This window comes from Neovison vison, chromosome 2 (genome assembly GCF_020171115.1).
Source record: "Neovison vison isolate M4711 chromosome 2, ASM_NN_V1, whole genome shotgun sequence".
NCBI lineage: Eukaryota > Metazoa > Chordata > Mammalia > Carnivora > Mustelidae > Neogale > Neogale vison.
Genome location: NC_058092.1, coordinates 8,684,919 through 8,705,813, shown reverse-complemented (window position 1 = coordinate 8,705,813; position 20,895 = coordinate 8,684,919). Strand labels below are relative to the sequence as shown.

At 51.3% G+C, this 20,895-nt stretch overlaps 2 protein-coding genes and 1 pseudogene across 2 annotated transcripts; all 3 read left to right on the top strand.

The window, feature by feature from the left end:
• The first annotated feature begins 227 nt into the window (after nucleotides 1-227).
• LOC122899072 lies at nucleotides 228-5,631 on the top strand (annotated as a pseudogene).
• Nucleotides 5,632-6,569: 938 nt separating this feature from the next.
• NPPB (natriuretic peptide B) lies at nucleotides 6,570-8,045 on the top strand. Its single transcript, XM_044236282.1, has 3 exons — nucleotides 6,570-6,793; nucleotides 7,025-7,280; nucleotides 7,842-8,045. Exons 1-3 carry the CDS (start codon nucleotides 6,677-6,679, stop codon nucleotides 7,856-7,858), a joined length of 390 nt encoding a protein of 129 aa, XP_044092217.1. The 5' UTR covers nucleotides 6,570-6,676; the 3' UTR covers nucleotides 7,859-8,045.
• Nucleotides 8,046-17,273: 9,228 nt separating this feature from the next.
• On the top strand, nucleotides 17,274-18,559 carry NPPA (natriuretic peptide A). Its single transcript, XM_044236739.1, has 3 exons — nucleotides 17,274-17,393; nucleotides 17,495-17,821; nucleotides 18,548-18,559. Exons 1-3 carry the CDS (start codon nucleotides 17,274-17,276, stop codon nucleotides 18,557-18,559), a joined length of 459 nt encoding a protein of 152 aa, XP_044092674.1.
• The last annotated feature ends 2,336 nt before the right edge of the window (nucleotides 18,560-20,895 follow it).

The window sequence follows — 20,895 nt, the reverse complement described above, 5'->3', positions numbered from 1 at the left end:
AGAGGGAGGGGGAAGCTTCAAGGAGTAGCTATTCACCTCCCTCCCCCACTAGGGTAACACAGGGAAATCACTGGGATTATTGAAATTTGGTAGTTTGGAGGAGAAGCCCCCCTGGGGGGACCCAGCCTGCTGAGAATGGAGAACAGCAGAGGTGCCTGTGGCCAGCTCTGGGAACAGGGAGGCCTTAGAGTAAGGGAGAGCACACTCTCTTTGACCTTCAACACTCAATGGCCCTCACGTTATTCGAGGTAAGGTTAGCCAAAGTCCTAGCCAGGAGGCTGTGCTCTGTGGAGCCCACAATACCTCACTGAGCCCATTTCTTATTATTCCCTCCACTCCCAGCGCTGGTCTCTTTGCCATTCCCAGATGTGCCAGACGCATCATAGGACCTTGGGACCAGCTGTTGCCTTTGCTAGGCCCATGTTTGTTTGAGACTGTCCACACTTTTGCCACGTGTGTGGCCATCCAGGCTGTACTGTTCCTGTATGTCTCCAGCTGCCCCAGGATATTGACATGGACTCTGGTGATGGGGTCACCCACACTATGCCCATCTATGAGGGGTACACCGTGCCCACGCCGTCCTGTGTCTAGACCTGGTTGGCTGAGACCTGATGGACAACTTCATGCGAATCTTCAGGGAGAATGACGTCAGCGTCAACACCATGGCCGAGCGGGAATTCCTGTGTGGCATTGTGGAGAAGCTGTGCTACGTAGCTGTGGACTTGGAGCAGGAGATGACCGGCTCTGTGTCATCCTCTTCCGCAGAGAAGAGCTGTGAGATGCCCGTCTGGCAGTGATCATCGTTGGCAGTGAGTAATTCCAGTGCCCGGAGGTGCTCTCCCAGCCCTCTATCCTGGGAATGGAGTCCTGTGGAATCCTCAAGACCACTTTCAACTCCATCATGAAGTGTGACCTCTGTGCTAACATGGTGCTGTCTACTGGGACCATCACGTACCCTGTTGTCATTTTGTCTTGCTCGTCTAACAGGGTTGGGGAAGTCTTGCCCTCAAGGACCCACTTTCCTTCCTTCCTTCCTTCCTTCCTTCCTAGATTTTATTTATTTATTTATTTGTCAGAGAGAGAGAGAGAGAGAGTGCAAAGCAGGAGAAGTGGCAGGCAGAGGGAGAAGCAGACTCCCCACTGAGCAGGGAGCCCAATGCAGGATTCGATCCCAGGAGCCAGGGATCATGACCCAACCCAAAGGCAGACACTTAACCAACGGAGTCACCCAGGCATCCCTAAAGGTTTTATTTCTAAGTAATCTCTATACCCTGAGATTAAGAGTCACATGTCCCACCAACCAAGGCAGCCAGGTGCCCCGTGTCCTTTTTCCTTTCTTAACTGACGTTTTCCTGACAGAATACTGTGGGTTGTTACTTGCCTTGAGTTGAAAAATGGTTTGCTTTTACCCCTGTACATTTATTCCTTCTTTTGATTTATGTAAGATTTTTGTATGCAATTTTCAGTTCTTGAAGACATGACAAATTTTGGTTTTCTACCGTCATGCGAGAACATTTGGGCCCAGCAATGCATCATTGTGGGAAGGAAATAAAGTGCTGCGGTAAACCAGAAAAAAAATTAGACAGCGTTCAGCTCTCTAGACCTTGGGCTTTTACTAAGGGTTGTGATGTCTTATTCTCAAGAAATATTTCTTTTCTTTTAAAGGTTTTATTTATTTATTTGACAGAGAGAGACAGAGAGAAAGAGATCACAAGTAGGCAGAGAGGTGGGCAGAGAGAGAGGGAAGCAGGCTCCTCACTGAGCAGAGAGCCTGATGCGGGGCTCGATCCCAGGATCCTGAGATCATGACCTGAGCTGAAGGCAGAGGCTTAACCCACTGAGCCACCCAGGCACCCCTCAAGATATATTTCTAAAAAAAGGGGGTGCAGTTTCTTTTGGGGACTGGGTCAGTTATGGAGATTTGGGTTGGGAGTGACAAAAATCTAACTTAAATTGGTCTAGGCAAAAAAAGTGGTGGGGTGGAATTTATCAGCTCGCATAACTATGAAGACCAAAGTAGATGAACTTTAGCATTTGTGGGTCCGGGAGTTCCAATGATTTCACCAGGATGTCGGCTAGAGGCACAAAATGAATACAGGCTTTTCTGGAGGTAGTGGGGAGGAACCTGACCTATTCAGATTTTGGTTTCCTTATGAGGTTATAGAAATGAGAGGCAGAGGCAGGGGCGCCTGGGTGGCTCAGTGGGATCTCTCTGCCTGCCTCTCTACCTACTTGTGATCTGTCAAATAAATAAATAAAATCTTAAAAAAAAAAGAAGTGAGAGGCAATCCCTCCATTACACTCAGATGCTTCAGATATTACTGGTGAGGCTGGGCACTGGATGGGAAGAGTTAATAGCTATTTCCTCCCAGGCTAGCAAGCTCAGACCTCCCTCTGATAACCAACAATTTGAAGATGCACTTCAAGGGCAGAGAAGAGCTGCACACTCAGGCTGGTTTCCAAAGCACCCCCAACACACACACACACACACACACACACACACACACACACACCCCTATGCATGCACCTGCATTGACACCACGGCTGTGAAGAGTCTGATGGCCCTTCTGTAGGTGTTTTCTGGCTTTTGAGAAAGTCTGAACATCATAGAAGATTGAGACACTAGCGGGGGCTGGGAGCAGGTGAATAGACCTAACCATGAACTAGGGGCAGCTGACATTTGCAGGGCTTCTGTACCCATGAGAAGTCCTTGTCTAATTCCTTCATTCTACACAAAGGGAAACAGAGTCCCAGAGCAGAAGTATGCCTGGCGTAAAGCCAGACCATGAGATAGCTGTGAGCAGAGATGTACCACCTGTTGACTCCTTGGGCAGTGCTCCTTGCTTCCTCCTTCCCCTTCCCCTAGTGGTCAGTGTTCTCATGTTGCCCTCTATGGCTGCCCAGGGCTGGAGGTAAGAGTCAGAGGGAAACTGTCCCAGACCTTCCCTTTTTTTTCAGCTTCTTCCTTCTGCCAAGAGCCTAGATGTTACAGACTGAATGGCTGTGTTCCTTCCCCCACAAATTCATATGTTGACATCTATTTCCCCAATGTGAAGGTATTAAGAGGTAGGACCACTGGGAAGTGATCAGGTCATGGGTGTGGAGCCCTCACGATGGGATTGGTGCCCCTATAAAAGAGAAATCAGAGAACTCCCTTGTCCCTTCTGCCATATGGGGTTACAGAGGAAAGAGCTGCTTACGAACAAGTAAGAGGACTCTCACCAGACACTGAATCTGCCAGCACCTTGATCTGGGACTCCTAGCATCCAGAATTATGAGAAATACATTTCTTTTGTTTATGAACCACACAATTTGTGCTCTCTTGTTAGAGCTGCCCAGATGGACTAAGGTATTAGAGGTGGGAGCTGTCACCTCTGCTCAGGATGCCCTCCCCATCTTCCTCCTCATGGCTAATTCATTCTTATCCTTCAAAACTTAGCTCAGTACTACCTTCTTCAGGAAGCTTCCTCCTCAACTGAGCATTCCTGCTTGTGCTTACGGAGTGCCTAGGACTCTCCTGTATTGGTTGCCACATCATCCGGCAGAAGGGGCGGTTGTAGTTCTGTGACTGTGTCTTTCTCCATGCACTGTCCCCAAGAGCAGAGTTTGTCTTGTTCATGGTGTTCCTACCTCCTAATGAAGGCTTAGTTTTATCTGCAATGTCCCATTCCCTTCTCATGACAATCCTGTGATGCAGACATGAGAAAACACGAAAAGAGGTGAAGTAACTTGCCCAAGATCATATATGTAGCAAAAGGTTGAGGTGGTGTTGTATGCAGGGAGTCTGATTCCAGAGTCTGGACTCCAGACCATTGTGACCCCCAACCTTTGATAAAGGTTTTTGAATAAGTTAAGGGGCTTATTTCTTTCTCTGCAGTCGGCACCTAGCACCTAGCACCTAAGGTTTGACCCTGGCAAGAACCAATTCTGCCACCACAACCACCTTCACGGAGGGCTTGGGCTTATTAAGTATCAGGTTCTATGCTTAGCATTTTACACACACTGTGTTAATTTTGTATTACTACTGAAACACATTCCTGCAAACTTAGTGCCTTAAAATAGTATAAACTGATTTCCTTATAGTTCTGGAGAGCAGAAGTCTGAAGTATTCTTTCTCAGTGGGCTAAACTCAAGGTGTTGGTAGGCAGGCTTGTGTTCCTTCTGGAGGCTCTAGGGAAGAATCTATTTCTTTGCTTTTTTTAGCTTCTGGAGGCCACTTACACTCCTTGGCTCATGGGCTCTTCCTCCATCTTCAAAGATGCCAGAAATAGTGTAGACTCTTCTCTCATCCCTGACCTGTTTCCATCCTTCCATTTTCTCTGACTCTGATCCTCCTGCTTCCCTCTTATAAGGACCCTTGTGATCACATTAGCCCTCCCCCATAATCCAGGATCATCTTTCCACCTCTAGATCCAAGGTGCAAAGCCCCCTTTGCCATGTCAGGTATTCTCAACATATTCTCAGGTTCTGCGGATTAGGGCATGGACATCTTCGGGGGAACATTATGTAGCCTCCACATATACCATCTCACTTAATCCTTATGCAGTAATGTTGTGACAATGATGGTATGATTAGCTCCACTTAATAGGAATGGAAAGTGCATGGCATACAGTAGGCACTTAATAAATGTTTGTGGGGATGTTCTGGTGTGGGAACTAATTGATAATATATTGTTCTTCACTGGACAGAAGATCCTGGAGGTTGTATCCAGTCCTGTGTCTTCCTTAAAATCTTTTCCACAATCCCATCTGCTGGGGCAGGTGGAGGCTCTGTCAGAGTATCTAGCACTGAATTATTTTCCCTGGCCCGACTCCCTCCCTAGTGGGATCACAATCTCCTTCAGGGTGATTATATTTCTAATTCTTTGAATTTCTAATTCTTCCCATAATGCCATGGGCTTTCACAGACATCATTTTCTCCCTTGTAGTTCTTGAAAGGAGGGAGCATGTGTTCAGTTTGCAGGAGAGTAGGTGAGGCACAGGTTACATGCAGAGTCATTTCTTGATAGGTGACTTCTGACTGATGGACTCTGTCTTGCTCCCAACACTTCTGCCATCCAGCATTAGGGACTCTCTATGTTATCAGCAGCCTCTGACCCTCTGGCTCAGCTCTGCAACTGATTGGATTTTCTTGTCTCTTTCACTGACACTTAATCTTTGTATATTTTTTTCTGTGGTGCATGTGTGAGCTCGCACACACAACTTTCTATTCTGTCAGCGATGACAGTGGATTAATCCAGTTTTTTCTTTTAGTAGGAACCCCTTGCAATGACCCTGGCAGTGATTAAGAGAGTCAGGTCTGGAGTCAGACTGCCTGGGTTGCAACTCAAGATTTACCGTTTATCAACTAAGAAAGCAGATTAATTCCTCTGAGCTCAGTTTCCTTGTTTGAAAAATGAAAAGCAGTAGTATTTTTCTCATATATCAGGCAGATGCTATTTTTCTAAGGTAAGATATCTGTTTCAAGGTCACAGCTTCTGCCCTTTGCTGCCTTTTCTCTATCACCCATATCCCATTCTCTCATCCTGCTGCTTGTCAGCACAAGGCATCTGGAAGGGGTGGTGACATCAGTCATGCATGCTTTAGGGGGATTTAATCTGCTGTGTCTCTTTCCAGGACCATTTTTCTTTGATGCCTCATTTGTAATCACAGACAGGAGGTCCAGACCATCTGTTAACGGGAATTAGGTCATTGGTGATCAGATGAAGGAGGCACTGGGGAGGGGCACGCCTCACACTTCTAGTGTTCCACCAAATAGATAAAAATCTTCCAGTCACCTTTGCTTTTTCCGTCCCATGTTGTCTTGGTGGGGGAGAGGAGGTGTTGGCACCTGGGGGAGATTTGATAGACAGCATTCCTGGGTGACTTCATCTCTGGGCTTTGCCTCTCAAAATTCCAACCAAATCAAGCTCTACCGTTTAAGGGATAGAAGCAGGGTCAGCATTCCAGAAGTTCCTTGTCATGCTCAGGCTTTTAATCAGATGACATTGGAGAATGCACATCCTAGTGCAGGCTGTTTGTGAGAGGGTGGGGAGGGGTCTTCGAAGTCCCTACTCCGTGCTTGTCTTTCTAGCTAGACCTGAACCGAGGAGAGAAAGACCTCCCGGCGCTAGGTTTGCTCAGAGGGATCAGCACCACGGACAGCGGCCGAGCGCACCCTCGGCCCCATCCAGGCAGGCGAGGGGAGGGAAGACGCGCTGCGGTGCTGGGGCGTTGGCTGGGGCTGTTCTCGCTCTGAGTCACCCCGTGTGCCCCGCACTTGCGTCGAGCCGCGGAACGCCGGAGTTGCCTCTGCCCTCTCCAGGAATTGTTGGGGATGGGTAGGAAAGGCCCCAGGAGTGTTGCAGGGAAAGAGAAGCAGGAGGCAAAGGACCTGTTGATGTCTCCCGCGCGCTCCCGCCCCCCGGCCAGGCCCATTTCTATACAAGGCCTGCTCTCCCCAGCCTCCACCCCCGGCGAGTATGGTCGCACGCGCGGAGGGGCGCATTCCCCCGCCCTGAGCTCAGCGGGCGGGAATGCAGCCGATAAATCAGAGATAACCCCAGGCGAGGGATAAAAGGCCGACGTTGGCGAAGGATCCAGGAGAGCGCCCGCGGGACCCGAAGAGGTGAGACGTGACCTGGGACGAAGCGCAGCAGCGGCGGCGACAATCTCTTTCTCCACTTCTCTCCAGCGACATGGACCCCCAGACCGCCCTGCTCCGGGCCCTCCCGCTCGTCCTGTTCTTGCTACTAGGAGGTCGTTCCCACCCGCTGGGTGGGCCTGGCCCCGCCTCCCAGCTGTCCGCACTGCAGGTGAGCTCGGCAGCCGGCCTAAAGACCACGGTGGGTAGTGGGAGTTCAGGGGTCCTTAGCTACTGTCCCAAGAGGTCCTCAGTTTACCTGGGAAGTAGTGATAAGGGAATCAGAAAGTGAATGGGTGCCAGAACTCCATACCCACGGCGGTTGGTTCACTTGGGTGCCGGTGAGGGCGGGTCTCCCCAGGTGCCGGTTCCCTGAGGCTCAGGCTATCCCCACGCATTGCAGGAGCTGCTGGACCACCTGCGGGACACAATTTCAGAGCTGCAGGCCGAGCAGACGGACCTGGGACCCCTCCAGCAGGACTACAGCCCCACAGAAGCCTGGGAGACCCAGGAGCAACCACGTGCCAGGGCCCTTGGGTCCAGTGACAATGTCCTCCAGGCCCTGAGAAGACGACGCAGCCCCAAGATGATGCGCAAGTCAGGGTGCTTTGGCCGGAGGCTGGACCGGATAGGCTCCCTCAGTGGCCTGGGCTGCAATGGTAAAGCCCCCTCCCTGCCTCCTTGGGTCACCCTCCCCCATACCTGTGGGTTTCACCACTGGAGACATTTTGGGGTTTGCTGTCTCCAGGGAACACACTGAGGAACGGACATCTGGACGCTACTCTCTCCTGTTGACAGTCCTTAGGGCCATGGAGTGTCTTTCTAGAAATATTAAATGTGGACACCATTGAGTCCCAACCCCCCTTCTAGCCACCTCCTGCCTCTCTTACCAAAAGGGGCAGAACCACCTTAGGATGAAATCCTGTCATTGTCTGGCAGCCTCTCCTTGGAGCAGAAAGAGTCCTAAGCATTTTCCTCCTGGCTTCCCCTAACCTGTCTATAGCCACAGAGGCAGAGGTCAGGATCACCAGGGCGACGATGATTCTCAGTTTACAGATGAGGAGACTGAGGTCCAGAGAGAGGGATTATTCCAAAGCCTCAAACATCCAGATCAGCTGGGGATGGGGGATGGTGGCAGGGATGGCCCCTGGGGCGGAGAAGATCAGATCCTGCCTCAGTTTCCCTCTGATGCCATCATCACTCTTTCTCTCTTCCCACAGTGCTGAGAAGGTATTAAGAGGAAGCCCTGGCTGCAGAGACCTGCATCTGACTCTTCAAAGGCCCCCCTGAGCTCTTTGAGGCAATTTGTATTTATTTGTATTTATTTATTTATTTATTTCAATCATTTTATGTAAGACGGTTCTGACCTCCGAGCACAAATTTTCCATGGTGAAATAAAGCCAACATTATAGATTCTTTTGAAACTAATTTGTCCCAGTGCATTGAGTAATAAATCATTTAAAAAACAAGAACTAGGGGCGCCTGGGTGGCTCAGTGGGTTAAGCCTCTGCCTTTGGCTCGGGTCATGATCTCGGGGTCCTGGGATCGAGTCCCACATCAGGCTTTCTGCTTAGCGGGGAGCCTGCTTCCGCCCTCTCTCTCTGCCTGCTGCTCTGCCTACTTGTGATCTCTCTCTCTGTGTGTGTCAAATAAATAAACTAAATCTTTAAAAAATGATTAAAAAAATAAAAAACAAGAACTAAAAACCAAAAAACCCAAACCTTTTGTTTTCATGAAGATTCCAAAAGTGTCTTAATGGTGGGGTAGGGAGATGGCATCAGGGCTGGTCAAGCAGGGTTGGGGCAGCCTCTCTTCTCTTGAACGGTTTTCCATGTTCTGAAATGTCTATAAATACCTCAAGCATTCAAGACACTTTACAGAAACTGCTTCTTCAAAGCTGGTAGTTGCTCCCTGGGAGTGGAAATGGGCCTTGATACATTTGTGCAAACGAGGGTGTATGTCAGTATCTGCTTCCTAGTATTCCCTCTGCCTGGAATTCTGCCATCGGAGGTGTTCTCTCTTGGTGATGGCTGTTTCCAGGAGGTCTGAGCTAAAATCTCAAAGATTAGGGGTGGTGTGTGTGTGTGTGTGTGTGTGTGTGTGTGAGAGAGAGAGAGAGAGGCTTATATGCATTTCTAAATGGGGATGAGCCCTCTTTTCTTCCTCGAACCTCAGCTTCCAACATTTAATTCATGATGTCTCCCTGTCAAGACCTTTAAAACTCAGAGTTTAATAGCATTTTCATTTCCCAAGCCCAGAAGTTTAGAAGTGTCTGGCCACAGGCCCACTATTTTAGGGTGCCCCTCTTCTGGGGGATCAACATCTTCACTTCCTCTCTGCCTCAGAGAGAGGAACCTCTCATGCTAGGGCAGAAAAGGGGACAACTACCGGAATCCTACTGTGTTGTTTTATTCAGCAGGGATTCCTATGGGGGTCCCTGCCCTGTACTCTATACACCCCCCTTCCCCTTGCATCCTGTGTCCCAGACATCCCGGGTCACACCCCACGGCTTTCAGGCCTCTCCAGACCTCAGCTCATGCTGTCAGTCCCTTTTGCCCAGGATGTCTTTTATGATCCTAGATCTGCAGAAGGGACAGGACTATTCTTATCCCCACGTGATGGATGAGAAAACTGAGACCCAGAAAACCAAAGCCCCTTAGCTGGCAGGATGCGGCTGAGAATGCCAGCCCTGAGACGTGGGCGGAGAGACGAGTGACTCTTGACCCTGTGCTCTCTCCCTTGCTCCTGGCCTTGAACTTCTCTCTCCTAACCTTCCTGCTGTTCTCAGCCAGTATTTCTTTGAGGGAGGGGAACTGCTGCAAGTGGGCTGGGCTTTGTGTCGTTCTCGTCAACTCAATGTTGGCCGGAGGTTATGGATAGCCACTGATATCTATTAAGATTTTCTCTCTCTTTTTAAAAAAGATTTTATTTATTTATGTGACAGAGAAATCACAAGGAGGCAAAGAGGCAGATGGGGTGGGGGAGGGGAAGCAGTCTCCTCGCTGAGCAGAGAGCCCGATGTGGGGCTTGATCCCAGGACCCTGAGACGATGACCAGAGCCAAAGGCAGAGGCTTAACCCACTGAGCCACCCAGGCACTCCATCAATTAAGATTTCTTAAATGAGCCTTAGGAGTGAGATCCTTTCTAATAAAATCGTGAGCCATCTTTGCCTCGTGTGTCCGACCCGGGGAGGGCAATGAGGACTCAGTGTAGTGAGCTTTCATCAGGGCCTCATTAGGCTCCTGGTACAGGTCTGTTAACTTGTGTAGTCCTTACAACAAATCTACGAAGAACTCTCATTATCCCCCATTTTAACAGAAGGGAAACTGAGGCACAGGGAGGTGTTGTAATTTGCTCAAGATCTTTCAGTTAGCCAGTGGCAGAGCCAGGCTTTAAGGCTACAGAACCTGGTTTAGCATGCAGGTCCCTAACCACAACACCCCTGTCCCCTCCCAAGTCAGTGAATGAGGCTTGCTGGTGGGAGGGAGAATTGCCCTCCTAATGGCATCACTCGGTTCAATTGCCTGTTGGCAACCTCTTCCCTCTGCTCAGGTGATGAAGGCAGACATCTCCCAGAGCACCCACTCCCCACATCCAGCCAGCACTCCAGAATTCTTCCCGGTGAGTCTGGCTCGTCCCTATGTAGGCCTTAGGTGATAGAGTCTGTATGTAGGATACATCTGTTTCTTGGACCTTTTCCCCAAACAAAAGTCTGGGAAGGAGGACTCCAGAGAGACCTGCAAGGGAGCCAGATAAGTCTGCTGGAGGATGGGCATGGGTAGCCCGACGTACCCCACGGAGCCATATCCATTGAGTTCCCCATTGTTCTGCGTTTGCAGGAAGCAGAGCACACAACGCTCTGTCTACAGATGCCCTTTAAACCCTGCCCTCCCCAACCTGTGACCCTGGCCCCTCCAAACGTTCCCCAACATAACTGTAGCCATGGCCATAAGCTCCCTGACTTCCCTACTATTGACGTTGCCCAACGAGCCTGCCAGATTATGTCTCTCCATAAATGCTTGTCGCTATAATCTTCCCAGAAACAAGCACTGGTGATCATAGCGCCCAGGAGGCCTGAGACCCAAGGCTTTGGAGCTGGAGAGAATTTCAGTAGAGGGTGGACAAGCTTTGCTGGGTGCCAAGTGTGGAGGTTACAAAAGTCAGGACAACACTGGGACTTCCTTTCGTGCCACCGACTGTGCACCTGTGACTCTCAAGGGCTCAATGCTGAGTCCTTCTCCATCCCTCTTGTGGCAGCTTTGACCCTTCTGAGAATCTGTGGCAGGAAAAAAGAATGTATTTTTCCTGCAGGGGCAGATCTAAACAGAATCACACTTGGCCACCTGTCTTTGCTCATGTGGCAGCTCTCAGCCTTCCATCTTGGCCTCTGGAGGACTTTTCAGGCACTCCCCTTAGCTTTAACAACCAGTCCTGTTTCACTAGGTGACCCATTTCTCCCATCGGCTCGGGAGCCAGCCCCGTGCACCTGCCTGGATGTTCTGGAACATTTCTACAACCAAACTCCGGACCTGCCCTGGGACCCTGGCTCCCACTCTCATGTGGATAGTCTCCTGTCCTCTGCCTGCTTCTACCCAGCAGCACTGTGCTTTTCTGCCCAGTGATTTTCTCTGGCAGCCCCAAGCCCTCTTGGCTCCCGTCGGGGCAGGCAGGCAGTGCTGGGGACTTGACAACTACCAGGAGCCACACTCACCAACATCTGGCAGCAGGCGGCACTCAAAGACCCCAGCACCATTGATTCGCAGGTGGCATACATCTTATACGTGTTCTCAGAGTGCAGGGACAGGAGATGGAGCTCCGCTTGGCCGTGGTGGTCACTGACTTCCTTCTTTTCCTAGTCACATCCTCATTCTGCTGATGTTTCCTGGGATTGTGTCGGAAGGAAACTCCTTATCTTGGATCCTTCTCTCAGGTTCAGGAGAACCTAAACTAAGAAACTCCCAGACGGTTAAAGCTTCTCCTGGGACTCCGCTTCAATGAGTAGAGCCCCAGGAATCTGCCTGAACTCCGTTCTCTGGCTGAACCACCCTGGCGGGCACTGTGTCCACTCCACCTCATTCCTGGCGTCTCCTACACACAATCCTTCACTTCCGTTCCTGGTCTCTGCTCTCACCACTCACGCTGACATCCGCTCATCAGCTTTCTAACTTTCCTCTCCACTTGTCTGGTTCTTCCTGCATCAAGGGAGAGCCCTGGACCTTCATGTTTCAGCCAGAGGGTGACCCCTCCTTCCCGTGAAGACCCCAGGGAGGGCAAGGAGCAGTGGTGGGCTCTCAGGTATGTACCTTGGAGAAGTGGGTGGGTAAGAGAGGGATTTAAGGCAAACTCTTTGTTCCAATCATTCAGAAATTTTTAAAAAAGAATTTATTTATTTATTTGACAGACAGAGATCACAGGTAGGCAGAGAGGCAGGTAGAGAGAGAGAGGGGGAAGCAGGCTCCCCGCTGAGCAGAGAGCCTGACGCGGGGCTTGATCCCAGGACCTTGGGATCATGACCAGAGCCAAAGACAGAGGCTTTAACCCTCTGAGCCACCCAGGCGCCCCTAGAAATTTTTTTCTAATCAGGGTGTGTCAGATCTGGCTTGGTGCTGGACTAGCACAACCGTGGAGACCGGCTGCGGACAAGTACACTGCCTCACGCTTGGCCTGTATCGCTGGCTTCCCAGAAAATGCAGCAATGGCTGCATTGGATGCATTCGCAATGGCTGACCTGGTTCTCATAGCTGCTGTCTGACCGCCCTCTCCGCCTCCATGTACCACTCATCCCCGTCCCATGGCAGGCGGGATTCCCTGGCAAGGAGAGGTTGCCAAGGCAGTTCATGAGTGGATGGAGTCTCAGGTTTCCCCAGCCACTACCTAAGGGAGCTGAGTAATGCAGCCCAGAGGGAAGGGGAGTTCATGGCTTTGGGGCAGGACTAGGGTGAGGGTGGGCTTGGCACTTGACCAGTGAGAGGCAGGAGTTAGCAAGGACCCCACAGACAAAGTGTCTGTTATGGATTGTGTTCTGTCTAACCAAAAGACATGCTGAAGTCCTAAACCCCCAGAACCTCAGAATGTGACCTTATTGGGAAACAGTATCACTGTAGAAGGAATGAGTTAAGATGAGGTCTGGGGGTGCCCGGGTGGCTCAGTGGGTTAAAGCCTCTGCCTTCGGCTCGGGTCATGATCCCAGGGTCCTGGGATCGAGCCCCACATCATCGGGCTCTCTGCTGAGCGGGGAGCCTGCTTCCTTCTCTCTCTCTGCCTGCCTCTCTGCCTACTTGTGATCTCTGTCAAATAAATAAATAAAAATAAAAATGTTTAAAAAAAAAAAAAGATGAGGTCTGACTGGCGTGGGGGCAGCTCCTAATTTAATATGACTGGGGTCCTTACAGGAAGAGCAGGGAGAAACACAGAGAGGGAGGACGGCCATGCGACGACAGACGACAGAGGCTGAGATTGGGGCGCTGTGTCTACAAGGCAGGGAGTGCCAATGAGCGCCGGCAGGTGCCAGAAGCCGGACGAGGCAAGGACATCTCCACCCTACAGGGTTCAGAGGGAACATGGTCTCGATGACACCTTGATTCCAGACTTCTGGCCTCCCGAGCTCTGAGGCCCCCCATCTCCTGGTACCTGTGCCCTTGGGATGTCCCTTCCAGGACAAGGAGGTTGCGAAGAGCTTACATAAGCTCTCTCTGGACCTGAGGAAGTCAGCTGCATTTCTCCGGAGAGGCCCACGCGGCAAGGAACTGACCTCCAGCCAACGGTCGTCAAGGAGCTGCGGTCTCTCAGCTGACACAGGAGTGAACTTGAAAGCAGATCCTCCAGCCAAGCCCTGAGCCGACGGCAGCCCCAGCTAAGGTCTTAACTGGAGCCTCCAGGATCCCTGAGCAAGGGACCCCAGCTGGGGAGGGCCAGATTCCTGACCCACGGAAACTGTTTGGTAAAAGATGTGCCTTGTTTCAAGTTGCTAAGGTTTGGGGTCATTTGTTACACAGCCATAGTTAAATAATACACACTCTCTCATTTTTCTTTTCCCCTCACTCCTGCTTCTCTTGAATGGAACTGCCCCCACGCTCATAAAGCTTTAGCAACTGGACTTTTGCGTTGGGCCTTGCTTTCTAGCGAACCTGTTGCCAACTTCCAGGGCCAGGGACCTCCAAGTTGAACCAAAGAAACAGAACATCATTTTAAAAAAGATTTTATTTATTTATTTGACAGAGAGCGAGAGAGAGAGAGAACATGCTGGTGGAGTGACATGCAGAGGGAGACGGAGAAACAAACTCCTTGCTGAGCAGAGAGCCCGACATGGGGCTTGATCCCAGGACCCTGGGATCATGACCTGAGCTGAAGGCAGACGCTTTACCGAATGAGCCACCCAGGCACCCCCAGAACATCATTTTCAAAATCAGAAATAACCATCCCCAAATGTGCGTCAGGGTCTTACGAATTTCTCCCAACTGGAGCTTCTGTGTTAGACCATTTGTGTCCGACAGAATCATACCATGGACACCAAGGATTTCTCATACCGATTTTGGACTTGTGTTGCATTGCTGGGACCGAAGCCGCCCGCAGCATCCCCACGGAGGATCCTAAAACGGAAACGCTGAGATGGACACCAAGAGAAGCCGCAGTTCTGGGGTCTCCCACCCATCTGCGACGCTCCTCCCGACATATGACTAAGACAACTTCTTTCCAGTGATCAGGAAATAAAGGCTTTTGATTTTTTGGTTCGTGGGAGAGGTGGGGGTGGGGGGTGGATCTGGTTTTCTGTGCCCTTTGCTTTTCTTCTGTTTCACTCCTCCAGGCTCGCTTCTAAGCACCGTGTTAAAGATCGACTCCTCCACATTCACACCCCCTCCTGCCTCCCCCCCAGGTTGAGCAGGGGCATGGGAAAGAAGGGAAATTTACATCAAGCCATTTTCTGTTTTAGGCACAAATCAAAGGTTTTTCTGGGATTGAGGTAGTAAGTGTATCTGAGACCTGTGTCCCACTAAGTCTCGTCAGGGTGGAAGGGGGTGTTGGTTCTATAGGAAGTCCTCTGGGCAGCAAAACTGAATCTTCTTTCTCTTGCCACTCCCCTTCCACAAACAAACAACAACAACAACAACAAAACCCCCCAAAACAAAACCCAAACGAAACTGAGCAAAACCTTCTGGCTTGTAGAAGAGACTCAGACACTAATGCCCTGGCTTCCGTTTCGGTCTGGAAGAGGGACAGTGACTTTCATAAAAGGAGCTGGGAAATTTCTGCAATTCTCTTCCTGGACCCTAGTGCAGCATTTCTGCTGGTCCTTGGGCCACTGACAGACTTCAGAAGTGGCTCAGGACAGAGGAGCGGCACCGGCCCTCTGGGGCCGAGCCACCTGCCACGACGCCCTTCCGGTAGCCGCTGCCTGTCTGAAAGGGCATCTCCAGGAGACAGGCCGCGTGACGCACGCAGCAAGGAGCATCGGTTCCCCCAGTGTGGCTGCTCACTGAATCCTCTTTGCTAATAATAACCCCCGCCAACGCCAACGGAGCGATTAAGCTGTGAGCACATTCCAGGGGCTCATCAGGATACGAGGGGTTTTAACCCCAGAGTTCGTATTCAGGGTTGCGCCCACTTGGGATTTTAGGTTCGGTTCCGCTGACCCAGGTAAGGTTACTGGAGAGGGCTCCTTTCTCCTTAGGTCTTAGACTAAAACCACCCTGGACACCTCTTGTGACCTCCAGCCACATACTGCCCCAATTTCATGTCCTCCACAGAGCAGCCTCTCTACCTGATCGGCCAGGGAGTGCGTGCAGCCGGGGAGGGGTCGGCTCAGGGCAGACCTGGGCATCCCACACGCATTTCCTGAGTCCCGTGGAGTACGTCAAAACATGTCAGGTGTGCCAACAGATCGTGGGGCTTGGAGGACCCCTTCCTTGAGGTGGTCTACACACACACACACACACACACACACTTGCCAAGGGAGTGGGAAGGGGAAGGAGTTGTTCAGAGGCCGCCTGGCAGAGTGGGGGCAGGAGGGTATTCAATCAGGAACTGCACTGAGAGGGCTGGTAAGGGACCATCATGCTAAGTGACAGCAGCTGCATCTGTATGATGGTTAGGACTATGGGCATCCACGTCAGACGCCGGGGTTCAAGTCCTGGCTGTGTGGCTTAGGAGCCCAATGACCTTGGTTGGGCAAGTGACGTAACCTCTGTGGATGGGAGCAACACCACCTGCTTCGTGGGGCGGCCAGGACAATTAGGTCATGCACATAAAGCTTTCGGTAGAGTTTCTGGCCCGTTACAGTTGGTCAATGAAGGCAACCATGAGTGCCGTCCCGCAGCTAGGCAGCGAGCCACAGCGCGTTCATGCGTTAGTCGCTCAACTGACAACCTGGAGAGGTGGGTAGAGCAGGTTTTTACAAATGGGGGCAAGAAGGCGGCGACGATGTGTGTAACTTGGTTTGTGTGGGGCTGCAGTGAGGTCTCTCGACCTTTCGAATGCATGTGTCGCCCCCCCCACCCAGTACATGTGCATCATATAATAGGCTAGCACGGACGGCTGAGCTTAGGGGACGGGGGCCACACATTAAATGTGGACAGCCGTGCTCCCTGTGATTTCTCCCTGGCAGCCAGGAAAACGGAGGCCTTGGTGGTTCATCACTCACCCGGCCTCGCAGGGGTTACATGGAAGGTGTTAAGGGGAACCGTGTGCCCTCACGTCCCCCTCACTCCATCGGCCAATTCGCCAAAGGACTTTTCCCGGGAGGGTTGGGGGTTTAGAAGCTTCAAATCCAGAGTCTGAGTTTCTACAAGCAGCAAGGGGATGGAATGAAAATGTTGGTGTCTCTAAGTGCCCACCTCCCTCTACATGGTGGAGGGGAGGGAGGAGACGCTTGGCAGAAGGACGGTTCTGTTTCCCAAAACTTCTCTTGGTATTTATATCCGGGAGCGGAACCCTTGGGACACTCATCCCATTTGGTTCCCAGCTGACTTAATGCTCTAAAAAATAACTCCCTCTTCACCTGACCGCTGGGAGTGACTGCCAGGAGGGAGGGCATCCCAGTTGGAGGGAGAGGGCTGCCCTCACGGCTGATGAGTCAGGTGTGAGGCCAGCTCGAGCATCTGGACTAATTTGTCCCGAGCTGCAGGCCGCCTGCCACTTCCTCCCCACCCGCCCTTATTTGGATGCCCTGACAGCTGAGCCGAAAACCAACTGGGGGAGCTGGGCGCGGGCCAACTGTCACCCTCTGTCTCCCTGCCTGGGTCCCGTTGCCGAGGAGAAAGAAGCCCCAGGCATCGATGTAAGATAACCAAGGACTCTTTTTTGCTCTTCTCACACCTTTGAAGTGGGAACCTCTTGAGGCAAATCAACAAGAATGTGGCTCTTGCAGCCGAGGGTCCGGGGCTGTTGGGGCTGCTCAAGGTGGAGGGGAGTGACAGGCTCTGCCGGACTGATAGCTTTAAAAGGCCATCTTCTGCTGCTCCTCATTCAGCTGCTTTATCGCTGTAAGTGACAGAATGGGGAGGGTTCCGTCCCTCTCGTGCTCTTCGAGAGCTGGGGGGCTATAAAAAGAGGAGGCGCAGGGCAGCTGGGAGACAGAGGCGGACGGAGGCTGAGAGGGGAAAGGAGAGGACAGAGAAGCAAGCCGGCACCAGGCCACTCCTTGAGCAACGCCAGCATGGGCTCCCCCACCGTCACCGCCAGCTTCTTCCTCTTCCTGGCATTTCAGCTCCTGGGGCAAATAGGAGCTAACCCCGCGTATGGCTCTGTGTCCAACGCAGACCTGATGGATTTCAAGGTAGGGCCAGGACAGGGGTCCCAGTGTGGGACCAGGGGGCTTTGTGACACTGTGCAGGTCAGTGAGACCTCTCTCTTTCCCTGTGTGTTCCTTTTGTAAAGAATTTGCTGGACCACTTGGAGGACAAGATGCCTTTAGAGGAGGAGGTCGTGCCCCCACAAGTACTAAATGAGCAGAATGAGGAAGCTGGGGCGGCTCTCAGCCCCCTCCCTGACGTGCCTCCCTGGACAGGGGAGGTCAACCCAGCCCAGAGAGATGGGGGTGCCCTTGGGCGGAGCCCCTGGGACTCCTCCGATAGATCTGCCCTCCTGAAAAGCAAGCTGAGGGCACTGCTTGCTGCCCCTCGGAGCCTGCGGAGGTCCAGCTGCTTCGGAGGCAGGATGGACAGGATTGGAGCCCAGAGTGGACTGGGCTGCAACAGCTTCCGGGTAAGAGGAGCTGGGAATGGATACGGGATGGGGAGGAAGGAAGTTGTGGTTTCACTGAGACTCAGACCTTGTCAAAGAACACCACCAGAGCATGCCTCCTGCAGTAAAGAGACCAGAGTAAAGTTTACTTCCTTTGAAATGTTTGTCTCAAGTTGGGCCAATGACGTCATCCTCAGCTACAGGCTGCCAAGGACATGCCAAGGGGAAAAAAGTTACTGCCACGAGCATTGGGAACCTAAAATGTTCATGGGGCCAAGTACCCATCATTCTGTTGATTGGGAGCTCATGTTTCTCCCCAGAAGTGTCAGATCCCAAAGATTTCAATGATAACGACCAGGGCTGGGGCAACTGGGTGGTTCCAGCCCTGGTCATGATCTCACAGGTTGTGGGATCAAGCCCTGAGTGGAGCTCCACACTCAGTGGGGAGTCCGCTTGAGATTTTCTCCCTCTGTGCCTCCCCTCACTCACCAGCACGTGCATGCCTGCTCTCTCTCAATAAATAAATAAATAAATCTTTAAAAAAGAAATAAACACCAAAAACAAAAGAAAGGAAATGACCAGGGTTGATTTATGACTTCTAATGAGCAACTTGTGCCCCGGTTCATGAAAGTTCCAGGGTCGTCAGGCTGGAATGGGAGCGGGTGGGGGGTGAGCACACTCCTGTGAAGTTGACTTTTCTAAGAGGACCACGTCACCAAGCCAAATTTGTCTCTGTTCTCTTTGTAGTACCGAAGATAACGGCCAGGGAGGAAAAGGCGGGCCAGGCCCCGGGGCAAGTTTCAAGTGACCCTCATCCCTTGGGGATCTCTCACTCAACTTCGTCACATCTCATTGCCATCAAGTCGAGCCATGACGAGCACCGTATTCAAGCTGCAGCCTCTTGTCAACGTTTCTCACATTTTATGCTAAATGTAGATAAAGTGGTTTAATTGTGGCTTCCCCACCTCTCCCATCTCATGCACTTAATTTTAGGATAGACACTCACCTGTTACTGAAAGCGGTTTGAAAGTGAATAAAGTTCAGCACCACGGACAGAAGCCAAAGGTTTGGTTGGCGTGATTTCTTTCTTTTTCTCAGTCTAATAACCCGGTTTTCCTTTTGTGGCAGAGAAGAAGGCTGTTTCTTTCTCCTTCCTTTAAACATAATAAGATTTATTTTGGGTTGCAGTTTTGAGTTCACAGCCAAATTAAGCGGAAAGGACAGAGATTTCCCATAGACCCCCTGCCTGCACACACGCAGAGCCTCCCTCACCAGCAACAGCCCCCAGATTGGTGCCTTTGTTAAGCAAAGTGAAGAAAGAGATGTTTGCTTTGTTGACAAACTGGCTTTTGGGTACTTAATTAAAAGGTAGCCACCAGCTTTTTCTAATTCCGGTCCCAGGTACTTGGATGGGTGAGGGGTAGGCTGGTGGGAGGGGGGTGTGGGGGGGTGGAGGGGACCGGAGAAGATGCCATTTCTTTGTATCTGCTTCTAAGAAGCAGAGAATACCAGGCACCAAGTTCACCCACAACAGGAAGCCATGCTCTACTCTACACATCCCCCCTCCATGTCAGAATCTGACATTCTTCCAACCCCCTCCCCTCCTCTGGTCACCGACATGTGCACTTTTCCGGCCCTTGTTTATCCTGTCCCTTCCTCTTGTAATGCCATTTATCCAGTTCTCCCGAGAACATTCTACACAATCAAGGCTCATGGACAATGTGACTTCGTCCCTGAAGCTGTACTGATACTACGTGCTCGGTATGAACTCAGCTCGGCACAGTGGCATTTTGTGTTTAACAATTATAATATGACACAATTTGCCCCGGTAGGTGGTCATTTCTCTGTCCCTGGATTGTAAACTCCTTGAAGGTTAATGCCTGTTCAGCACCACTGCAGGACATGGCCTAGTCCGTGCTTTCTAACATCAGCCCAATTGTCTTATTCTTGCATAGAAGTCAGGAAAAGGGGGAGTAAATAGTCATTCACTCTTTATAGGGGGAGGGTGAGGCCAGAAATGAGTTGACAGGGAGTGGAGCGGGGGTGGGGTGGGGTGGGGTAAGATCTCTAATCTAGGGGCGCCTGGGTAGCTCAGTGGGTTAAAGCCTCTGCAGGTCATGATCTCAGTGTCCTGGGATCAAGCCCCACATCGGGCTCTCTGCTCAGCAGGGAGCCTGCTTCCTCCTCTTTCTCTGCCTGCCTCTCTGCCTCTGTGATCTCTATCAAATAAATAAATAAAAATCTTAAAAAAAATATTTCTAATCTAACCACTTCCAACAAATCTCTTCTTCATGTGGACTTTGAACACAGAAAGGGGTGGGGGGGTGGACCAAGAAGCAAAGGATTGGTATGGACAGGAGCAGATGGGAAAAATTTCCAAACATGGCTCCTGAGGTCCGGGGAGTGGGAGCTGCTAGGAGGGAAGTGTGGGGAACTGGGCAGTCTGCCAAGGGGTTACCGTGACACGGTGGGTCCTCCTCAAATGGAACGGACAGTGCCAAATGCACAGATAGTGTCCCTGGAGTTCAGGAAACCCGAGGACAGGTGGAGGGGGACAGCACTGAGGGAGACCATTTCTAGTGCTGGTGGAATGGCAACTTGAGGCAGATCAGCTGAAGACCAAGAAAATCCGATTTCTGGCAAAATAGAGAGCAGAGACAGATGGCAGCACAGAAGCCAGCTCCAAATGTCTACAGCCTTGGCATTGATTGTACTTCTTCTGGTTGGGTATCAGGGAATCTATGAGTGGGGCAGACTCCTAAACACAGCACTGTCAGAACACACACAGCTCCTCCGTCTCCTGCTGTGGGCAGCAGTAGCTGAGGGAATGGGTAGGTTTTTATGGGAGGAAAGCATCTGCAAATGAGATCACGTGGCATTGATTTGAAGGGGGAGAAGACTGGGAACTTCGTGATTTTTGCTAAGGACTAAGTCGACAGCAGGTGGACCCCCGGAATGAAGTCTTGCTGGCAAGGCTTTAGAAGGAGACCCCTGAGCCTGTCAATCTACTCTCTGGCTTTGTGATGTTTACATTGTGGAAAGCGTAAAATGAAAATCACATACCACTCCACAACCAGCCCCATGGAGACAAGTGG

Coding starts and splice junctions, on each gene's coding strand:
- NPPB (XM_044236282.1), top strand. CDS start 6,677: ATGGACCCCCAGACCGCCCTGCTCCGGGCCCTCCCGCTCGTCCTGTTC. Junction 6,794..7,024: donor CCCAGCTGTCCGCACTGCAG/GTGAGCTCGGCA, acceptor CACGCATTGCAG/GAGCTGCTGGACCACCTGCG.
- NPPA (XM_044236739.1), top strand. CDS start 17,274: ATGGGCTCCCCCACCGTCACCGCCAGCTTCTTCCTCTTCCTGGCATTT. Junction 17,394..17,494: donor CAGACCTGATGGATTTCAAG/GTAGGGCCAGGA, acceptor CCTTTTGTAAAG/AATTTGCTGGACCACTTGGA.